The 10,891-nt window shown below is 35.3% G+C and overlaps 1 protein-coding gene across 4 annotated transcripts in view; it reads right to left on the reverse strand.

Moving 5' to 3' along the window:
* Positions 1–10,689, reverse strand: part of TUT4 (terminal uridylyl transferase 4) — a 109,480-nt gene extending 98,791 nt beyond the window's left edge. For all 4 annotated transcript variants that reach the window (XM_042951303.1, XM_042951306.1, XM_042951305.1 and 1 more), the window contains exons 1-3: positions 10,679–10,689; positions 9,919–10,032; positions 7,613–8,464 (exon numbers count right to left, since the gene is read on the reverse strand). In XM_042951303.1, the coding sequence (XP_042807237.1) occupies positions 7,613–8,372 (760 nt within the window). In that variant the 5' untranslated portion in view covers positions 8,373–8,464; positions 9,919–10,032; positions 10,679–10,689. The remainder of the gene's footprint in view (positions 1–7,612; positions 8,465–9,918; positions 10,033–10,678) is intronic.
* Positions 10,690–10,891: the final 202 nt, after the last annotated feature.

Genomic DNA, 10,891 nt, shown 5'->3' on the forward strand with positions numbered 1-10,891 from the left:
TCTTTGCTTCCCTACCTCACAGCTACATTGCAATCTCTTCAAGGCAAAGACTGGGTGCTGTCATCTTTTCATTTTCAGCACGTAGCATTATATACCTAGCATACAGTAGGTTCCACTATCACTGTGATTTTTCTAAATACATAATGAATCATGTTATTATTCTCTTGCTTAAAATATATAAGGCTTTCAAAGAGTTCAGGATAAAGTTTAAACTCTCTAGCTTATTACATGTCATTCTTGCCTTCATGAAGGCAGTAAACAGAGTAAATACAATAATTCCAAGTTGTAGCAAGTGTTATAAAAGGGGAAATGCAAGTAACTGAGAAGGAGACTTTAGATATGGGAGTCAGGGAAGGCTTCTCTCAGATTTTAAACCAAAACCTTCAGAAAGAGAGCTAAGTTCTCTATATCTCTAACCTTATATTCTGCCTTAAGCATCTTTCATTTCATTCATACCAAATGTGCTAGAATGGATCATTGCTACTTCAAGTCTCAATGTCCTTTATATATGTTTTTTCTTCCACCATCAAGGCCCTCCTCACTTCAACTAGTAATGTTTACCTGTCCCGCAAAATTCAGCTTGAGCTTAACCTAATTCAGAAGACAGTCTGATATTCTTTATACAGTTGACATTTGAACAATACTGGGGCTTGGGGTGCCAAAATCTGCATGTAACTTTTGACTGCCCAAAACCTTTACTATTAATAGCCTATTTTTGACCAAAAGCCTAATGATTAACAGTTGATAGACACACATTTTGCATGTTATATATACTATATATTTTATTCTTACAGTAAGGTAAGCTAGAAAAAAAAACTGTTATTAAAAAAATCATAAGAGAAAATAGATTTACAGTACCATACTATATTTACTAAAAAAAAAAAAAAAAAAAAATCAGGGGTGCCTGGCTGGCTCAGTCAGTAGAGCATGTGACTCTTGATCTTGAAATTATAAACTGAGCCCCATGCTGAGTGTAGTGATACTTTTAAAAAAATGAAAATATTAAAAAAAAAATTTTAAGCTTATTTTTATTTATTCTGAGAAAGAAAAGGAGAAAGAGCACAAGAGAGGGAGGAGCAGAGAGAGAGAGAGAGAGAGAGAGAGAGAATCCCAACCAGGCTCCACACTGTAAGCACAGAGCCCAACCCGGGGCTCCATCCCACGAACGATGAGATCATGACCTGAGCCAAAATCAAGAGTCAGACACTTAACCAACTGAGCCACCCAGGTGCACCCAAAAATAATATATTTTTTTAATTAAAAAAAAATCCATATAAGTGGACCTGTGCAATTCAAACCTGTGTTGTTCAATTATACAACTGTATTCTCGTAACACTCTCTATTGTTTCACATTTGCATAATAATGTAATTTGTATTCATTTCTCTATCTCCTACTTCACATGATAGATTCCTTGATGCTAATGACTAGGTATTATTTAACTTTGTACTTTCAGATTTTAATACCTAGACCAGAGAAGACACATAATAAAAGTGTACTGAACAAATAAATTTGGATGTATCTAAAAACACTACTTAAAGTAAACGTTCATGGACAACAGATCTCTCCATTCTGCCCTCAAAAGCCAACTGCATGCCGTCTATAAGAACCATGACAGTCAATTCTACCTTTTGATAACACGAATTTTCTAAACAAAGAAGAAATGATAGGCCTTTGGAAATGAAGTGTTTCCTACCACAAGGACACAGAAGTCTCTAGAGTCAGGTGGCAAACTCTTAAGATGTTATTAGAAGGATTCAAACATAAGAATTATGTTAGGTTGGCTAATTAATTCTTAAATTATTGTCAGGGAAAGACTGATGCACAATAAGTAATTTGCAATTGTATCCTAGTATTTAGAAAAATAATTTAGCTTTTTAGTAACGATTTTATGATGGTAATGTAAAATAAAAGGTAAAATTCTAGTTTTATTTCTACATTTCATGATAAAGAACAGTAGTAAGAATATTCTAACCTTTTTCTCTTTTCTATATGTACAATTTGGCAAGCACTACAAGGCAACATCAGCAACTCTTGTAAAACTGTCATTTCTGCCAATATAAATAATTATAGAAAGTTACGTACCTTCTTTAAAATTCAGAAATAAATTATTTATTTTTCTAAAATCAACATGAATATAAAATAACATCTGGCAGAAGTTCCCAAATTTCTTCCATCAAACTCCAGTTCTGTGAGATGTTAATACTATCCCAAAACAACAAGAGTTCAAAACAGGTATTCAAACAAAAACTTCTACATGAATGTTCATAGCAGCACTATTCACAACAGTCAAATGTGGAAATGACCCAAGTGTCCAATCACTGATAAACAAAATGTGGCATATCCGCACAGTGGAATATTATTCAACTGTCTTAGCTCAGGTTGTCATAACAAAATACCATAGACTTAACAGGGATTTATTTTCTCACAGTTCTAGAGGCTGGAAAGCCCAACATCAAGGTGCCAGCAGGTTTGGTGTCTAATTAGAGCTCTCTCCTTGGATTGCAAACAGTTGCTTTCTTGCTGTGTCCTCACAAGGCCATTTCTTGGTTCATGCATACAATGAGACAGATGTCTCTATTCCTCTTCTTATAAGGCTTCAATCCCATTGTATTAGGAACCCACCCTTATGACCTCATTTAATCTTAATTACCTACTAAAAGCTCTTATCTCCAAATGCAATCATACCAGGAGTTGAGACTTCAGCATACAAAATTTAAGGGGACACAATTCAGTCTATAGCATCAGCCTTAAAAAGGAAAAGTCCTGGGGGGTGCCTGGGGGGGCTCAGTCAGTTAAGCATCCTACTACTCTTGATTTCAGCTCAGGTCACCACCATGATTTCATGGTCATGAGATCGAGTTCCACATCTGGCTCTGCACTGGGTGTGGAGCCTGGTAGAGATTCTCTCCCTCTGCCCCTCTCCCCTGCTTTTCCATGCTCGCTCTCTCTCTCTAAAAAAAAAGGAAAGTACTGATATATATAACACAAATGAACCTTGAAAACACGATGCTTAATGAAGGAGCCAGACATACAAAACAACATACGTGATTCCATTTCTATGAAACATCCAGAAAAGGGTAAATATATAGAAACAGAAAGCTTAGTATTAGTGATTGTCAGAAGACGACAGGAGGAGGGCAAAAGGATGTGAATCTTAATGAGTAGAGTGCTTCCTTTTGGGGTGATGAAAAAGTTCTGCAATTAGACAGTGGTGATGGTTGTACAACACTATAAATGTACTTAATGTCACTAAATTATATACTTTTAAATGGTTAAGACAGTAGTTATCATATGACTCAGAACTCTACTTCAACATATATATCAAGGAGAAATGAATACACACACCCACACAGAAATTTTTAAATAAATGTTCCAAAAAAATGTTAATTGCAGGGTTATTTATACTAGGCAAAAGATGGAAACAATTCAATGATCCATCAGCTGATAAAAGGATAAGTAAAACATGGTATAGCCATAAAATGGAATATTATTCAGCAATAAAAAGGAGTAAGGTACTAGTACATGCTACAACATGTATGAATCTTGAAAACATTCTGCTAAGTGTAAAAAGCCAGACACAAAAGGCCACATGTTGTATGATTCCCTTTATATAAAACAGGGAAACCTATAGAGACAGAAAGTAGATTACTGGCTGGCAACGTCTAGGAGGAGGGAGTAATGAGTAAGTGACTTCTAATGGGTACAGTTTCTTTTGGGGGTGATAAAAATTTTCAGGAATTAGACAGTGGCTATATCTACACAACTCTATGAATATAGTACTAAAAACCCCTAAACTGTATGTTTTTAAATGAGACATTTTGGCATGTGAACTGTATCTCAATAAAATTATTATATAAAAAGGTAAATAAGAAAAATTTTAAATATGACAAATAGTAATAAAGACTATGGAGAAAGGCACCTGAGCATCTGACTCCTGGTTTCAGCTCAGGTTATGATCTCACAGTTCATGAGTTCGAGCCGAGTCAGGCTCTGAGGGGCTGGTGCAGAGCCTGCTTGGGATCCTCTCTCTTCCTCCCTCTCTACCCCTCCCTCACTCACACTCTCTCTTAAAATAAATAAATGAACTTAAAAAAAAAAAAATAAGACTACTGAGAACAATTAAAAAGAGTAAAGACTGTAAATTTTAGATAAGTGACCCAGCAAAACCCTCAATGAAAAGGTGAAGGAGGTAAGGGAGCAAGCCATGTGGACATCTCAGGGAAGAATGTTCCAAGCAAAGGAAAAGCAAATGTGAAGACCATTCTCCATATTTGAGGAAATGCAAGGAAACCATGCAGTTGGAGCAGAGAAGGGGAGAGGGAAAAAATGTAGAATGAAAGCACAGAAGTGGAACAGTAGCATAGATCACAGTAGCACGGATCACATAGGGCCTCACAGGTCACTGCAAGGATGCTAACTATTACTCTAACGTATAGGAAACTAGTAAAACATTTTGAAGAGTAGTAACATGACCTGAATAATTTTAAAAGGATTATTCTGGCTGTGTAAAAAGTAAAATGAAGGGTGGTATAAATGAAAGTAAGGAAATGAGTTGGGTTATCCTGCTCAAAAGCATATCTTACTCAGGAGCTTTTTAAAAATCCAGCATCTTGGAGCCTGTGAGTGGCTCAGTCGGTTAAGCATCCAAATCTTGGTTTTGGCCCAGGTCATTATCTCACAATTTCTTGAGTTCAAGCCCCATGTAAGTCTCTGTGCTGGCAGCATGAAGTCTGCTTGGGATTCTCTCTCTGCCTCTTTCTTCCCACCCTTCTCACTTGCACTGTCTTGTCTGTCTCTCTCAAAATAAATAAACTTGAAAAAAAAATTTTAAATACTAAAAGGAGAACTGGGTGGCTTAGCTGGTTAAGAGTCTCATGGTTAAGAGCTCATGCCATGAATTCTCGGTTGGTGAGTTCGAGCCCCACATCAGGCTGTCTGCTGTCAGCACGGAGCCCACTTCAGATCCTCTGCCTCCCTCTCTCTCTAACTCTCCCGTTTGTGCTCTTTCAAAAATAAACATAAAATAATAAAAATTAATATTAAAAAATAATCCTATGGTCGCCTGTATGGGTCAGTCTATTCAACATCTAACTCTTGATTTTGGCTCAGGTCATGATCCCATGGTTGTGGGACTGAGTCCTGTCTCAGGCTTAGCAAGGGCTCAGCGCTGAACATGGAGCCTGCTTAAGATTCTCTCTCTCTCCTGTTGTCCCTCTTCCTTGCTTGTGATCTCTCTCAAATAAAAATAAATAAATAAATCTTTAATTTAGATTTTTCACTAACTCAAGTGGCCAAACCATTATAAGTGATCTTTAAGCAACTTCAAGCATTCACAGGGGCACCTGGGTGGCTCAGCTGGTTATCAGAGCCTGCTTAGGATCCTCTGTCTCCCTCTCTCTCTGTCCTAGCCCTGCTCACATCCTTGCTCTCTCAAAAATAAATACATTTCAAAGAAAAAATCATTGGGGCGCCTCAGTGGCTCAGTTGGTTAAGCATCTGGCATCAGCTCAGGTCATAATCTAGTAGTTAGTGAGTTTGAACCCCACACTGGGCTCTCTGCTGTCAGCTCCTGTCTTAGTATCATCTGTCTCACTCTCTGCTCCTCCCCGCCGGCGCTCTCTCAAAAATAAACATTAAAAAAAAAAATCATTCATGAGGCTCCTGGGTGGCTTAAATAGTTGAGTGACTTCAGCTCAGGTCATGATCTCACAGTTAATGTGTTCAAGCCTCTGTGCTGACAGCTGGAGACTGGAGCCTGCTTCGGATTCTGTGTCTCCCTCTCTCTCTGCCTCTCCCCGACTCATGCTCTATCTCTCTCGAAAATAAACAAACATTTAAAAAAAATTTTTTTAATCATTCATTGGGGCGCCTGGGCGACTCAGTTGATTAAGCATCTGACTCAGTTATAACTCAGGTCATGATTGCATTAGTTTCATTGGGTTTGAACCCCACAATGGGTTTTGTGCTGATGGTGCAGAGCCTACTTGGGATTCTCTCTCTTCTCCCTTTCCCTTTGCCCCTCCCCAGCTCATGCTGTCTCTGTCTAAATAATAAACTTAAAAATTTTTAATACAAAAAACAAATTAAAAAAAATTATTCACATGTTATCATGTTCAGATTTGCTTATCTAAACATTATCAGTAGTGTTATTTATTTGATACTATCTTTAAATTGACTTGCTTTTTTTGACCTTCTCCTAAAGCGTATCTTTAAAATTATGAAGTTGGTATTTTTCTTATGCATATAAAAATACGTCTATTAAAATTAAAAAAAAAAAAGTCTGTCAACATACTATCACCAGAAATAAAAAGAAACTATTTCTAAACTCTTTACCAGAGGTTCTCAAAGTGTGAAATAGCTTTCTTTTGTTATTCATATACCAAGAAAAGGTTTTATCCAACTAGCCACAGAAACATGAGGAAAAAAGACTGGTAAGAAAAATCCATTAAGTTAAACAGAATCAGGATTACTCAAAAGACATAGACAACATTTATAAGCAACTAATTAAAACTAAGATCAAAATCCCAAAATAAAATGAATTTTATACCAATAGCTCAAGCAACTTCCAAGGGTCCTAACCAATCTGTGCTTCCATTCTTGTTCCTGTCAAAAAATTTGCTGCACTGCAGCCAAAAAGATTAAAAATATGTATCTGTATCTGATCATGGCACTACCTTACTTAAAATTCTTTAGTGTTTTCCAAAACACTCATAATAAAGTCCAAACTGCCTATCATGTCCTAAAAGGTCCTTCATTCTCCAATTGTTCTAAGACTTTTCAGCTGCATCATTTGCTACTTTTCCCCTCAATTCTGTTCCAGTCATACTCAATCTCAGTCATACTCTCAGTCTCACATTTATGTCCTACATTTTCTCAATCTAAAATCTAAATCCCTCAATTAAATCATGTACTCTCTCAACTCTTAAGTTTTTGGCACTGAACTAAACCACCACTTTATCTGTATCACCCCCCATCAAACTAGAAGCTTCCTTGAGGTCTGGGGCTGTATTTTTTGGGTTTTTCATTGTAAATATATGCTTGGCATATAAAAGGAACTCAATACATACATGTTTGTTGAATGAATGAGTTACATATTACCAGGACCACTTAAAAAGTGTTTGTGTGTGTACACATGCACATACCTACATACTGGACTATAGGAGCCACTAATTTCTATTTGCACAGGCTTTTTACCCACCTCAATAAATGTAAACGTTCTTTTTTAGCTTAAAAGGCCATATTATTTGGGCACCTGGGTGGCTCAGTTGGTTAAGCATCTTACTCTTGATTTCAGCTCAGGTCATAATCTGATGGTTTTGAGATCAAGCCCTGTGTCAGGCTCTGCACTGAGTGCAGGGCCTGCTTGGGATTCTCTCTCTCTCTCTCTCTCTCTCTCTCTCTCTCTCTCTCTCTTTCTGCCCCTCCTCTGCTCACACACGCACACTCTTTCTCTCCCTCTCAAAATAAACAAACATTTTTAAAAAGCCGTATTATTAATGTCCTTCTTGTAATTAAAGTAGTTAAAATCAAACTGGTGATAATCTAAACACTATTAACATAGGAAAAATCTCTCCAAAAATGTGACCCTGGGATAATCTAATTTGTACTTACTCAAATCATCTGATATGTCTTCAATTCCCGAAGCACTATCATCAGAATCACCAGTATTATCTGTACATGCTTGTTGCTTCTGAGATCGTGGTGAGTTTTCCAAAGCAGATTTTTCTCCCTCTACAACATCAATATTCACTTTGTCCAGAGAAGTAAAGGAACTTGGAATTTTTCTTCCAATCTGCTGTAATTCTATCTGTCGCATGTTTTCTTTAAACGGTAAACTGGGTGCCTTCTCTGGTTCTGTTAGCGAACCAGGGACCTTTTCTGATTTCATCTGAGCAATGGGTACTTTTTCTGTTTTCCTCTGTGAACTAAGTGCCTTTTCTGCTGCTATTGCCTGGGAGCTGGATGTCTTTTCTGTTTTCACTGGTGAATTAGATGACTTTGGTGACTTTTCTGCTTTTGCCTGTGAAACAGGTACCTTCTCTGCTTTTACCGGTGAATTAGGTGATTTTTTTGTTTTGCAATGACTTTGATCTCGAAGGACTAATCCCAAATCTTTAGGACTTGCTACGTTGGCAGCATTTACTTTACATGATTTAACTTCTGTCTTTTCTATACAAATATCATTTTGCTTATTTTTTTTACTACTATTCCTATTTGGAGAGCTGGTCCCAATTTCTTTTATGGATTTATCATTTCTAGCTTTCAAAGTTTGATTAGATATAACTTTAACTGCTTTGCTTTCTTCAGAAAGAGCCCAAGCATTCTTCTTTGGTTCATGATTTTCATTTTTAGAGGTCTTAGACTCTTCCATTATTTGAAAACCTGCTTCTTCCCAATTGTGATACTGTAAAATGGCAGATTTCTAGTAGTTGAATTGCTTCAAGTCCAGATTAGGCAAACAAACTATTGGATTGGAAAAAAAAAAAAATCTGTTATTTAAAACACAAAAGCCACTTTTTTTAAATTGGTGAGACTTTCAAAATTTGTTCTTAAAACTAAAGAAATAGTAAAAAATTAAAAACTCTGAAAACCATATGAGGAGTTAAAACCCACTTAGTAAATAACAACCAAATGCTCATAAAGAAGGTTGTAATGTAATTATGGCAATATGACATCAAAACAATTTTAGAAGTAAAATTTGTTTTACATTACTCAATAAGAATTTCAACTAAAAGGGAAATAAAATCTGCAATTGATAGACCACAATTAACATAAAAGGAAATGGAACAAAGAAAACACAAAAATCCTAATCTAGGGGAGCCTGGCTGGCTCAACCAATGGAGCATTTGACTCTTGGGGTCGTGAGTTCAAGTCCCACATGGTGTATACAGATTACTTAAATAAACAAAGCTTTTAAAAAAAGAATCCAAATTTACAGGCAATATAGGGAATCAGTTTATAGAGGCCCAAATTGTAAGATTTTGCCTACATGACTTTCCTACTAAACACTACCTATTTATACTGCTAACCTACTTCAAACTTGATTTTCTAAAGATGGGGAAATAATGTCAACAGACTTTCTCCACCTCTAAAGTATAAAGGAGTTTAAATTAATTTTTCTGAGATTAAAAAATTTAAAAACAGGAACACAGAATTAAAAAATGATAGTAATATTTATATGATATAATGGTGGGTACATGACATCATACATTATACAAAATCGATAGAATATATACCATTAAAAGTGAACCCTAACATAAACTATGGACTTTGGGTGATAGTGACATGTCAATGTAGGTTCACTGACATAACAAATATACCACCCTGGGATGATGATAGGGAGGCTATTCCTGTATTGGGGAAGGGAGTTTATGAGCCTTCTGTATTTTCTGGTCAATTCTGCTATAAAAATTTAAACTGCTATATAAAAATGAATGTTTAAAAAAGAAAGATGATAGAATACTAAAATCAGTCAGAACTCATCTTGTTCTAAAATATAATAGAAACAATTATACATTTACCACTGAGCACAAACTACAAACAAATTAAAATGCTGCATTTTGTTAAGTTATTTCTATATTAGAAATACCCTGTATACTGTATTTTACAGAAATAAGAATTTTTTTTTACTGTTCACTTTGCCCTGTATGCCTTAAATTCAGATCTATGCTTCTAAACAGATAACTAATATGAATAAAAATTAAAGTCAGCTAAAACAAAATGTAAGTGGCATCTTTGATTTTACTTAATTTATTAAACTACAAATCTGGGCAAATGAACACCTCTAATCATATAACCATACATCATATAAATGCAAAAAAATTGCCTAAAATAAAAAGTCCAAAACACCAAGTCATATCCTCCCAACTATCTATTTATACCAAAACCTATGTCCAAATTAAAGAAACTAAACTTACCTAGCTATGTCTCCACCACAACATCTTACTCAACGTGCACCTAAGTTTTATAATTCCTATTGTAGTAAAGCAGTATGTATCCTCTGCCTTGATCTCTGTCCAGATTGACATTCTCTTTTATTTAAAACAAAAACAAAAACAAAAACAATTAGATTCTTCTTTCTAAATTATTTTATGGACACCTGGGTGCCTCAGTCATTTAAGCATCCAACTCTTGGTTTTGGTTTGGTTTTTGCAGTTTCATGGGTTTGAGCCCTACACATCGGGCTCTGTGCTGGCAGCATGGAGTTTGCTTGGGATTCTCTCTCTCTCTCTGTCCCTAACTAAATAAATATATATATTTAGTTAAATAAATATAAACTAAACTATTTATTTAGTTTATAAATAAATAAACTAAAAAAATAATTTTATAAAGTAACTTTTTCAAATTATAAAATTTAAGCCAAAAAAAAACTTTAAGCCAAAACCATCCTAGATTTTCACCATTAATGTCTTCTGTGACTAATATTATTTTCTAGTAAAAAGCTGTAGCACTCTTAGCTATAAAAGAATGTTTATATTCCTGGTTTTTGGATATTTGAATTTATTAAATTTATACATTCTGCTCTCAATATTCTTCATAAGGTGTTTCACATAAATGTCAAAACAGTTACCAAATATGACTATATCTAAATTCTTGTAGAAACTACTACACATTCTTAATTTTAAAAATAAAAATGGATTCTATTTCTAAAAGATTAGTTTTACCTTATCCAGAAACCAAAATATTTTAAATTTTCTAATTCTATTCTATGATGATGACTCTAATAATTTTGTAGATGTCCTCTCCCTGACAAAAGCCATAATACAACAAACACCTGATTGAGCCACATTGATCCACAATTCCATTTATGAAACTTTTTAGAGGAGCGCCTGGGAGGCTCAGTTGGTTCAGCGTAGGACTCTTGATTTTGACTCACGTCATGATTTCACT

The sequence above is a fragment of the Panthera leo genome, chromosome C1 (assembly GCF_018350215.1).
Source record: "Panthera leo isolate Ple1 chromosome C1, P.leo_Ple1_pat1.1, whole genome shotgun sequence".
NCBI classification, from domain to species: Eukaryota; Metazoa; Chordata; class Mammalia; order Carnivora; family Felidae; genus Panthera; species Panthera leo.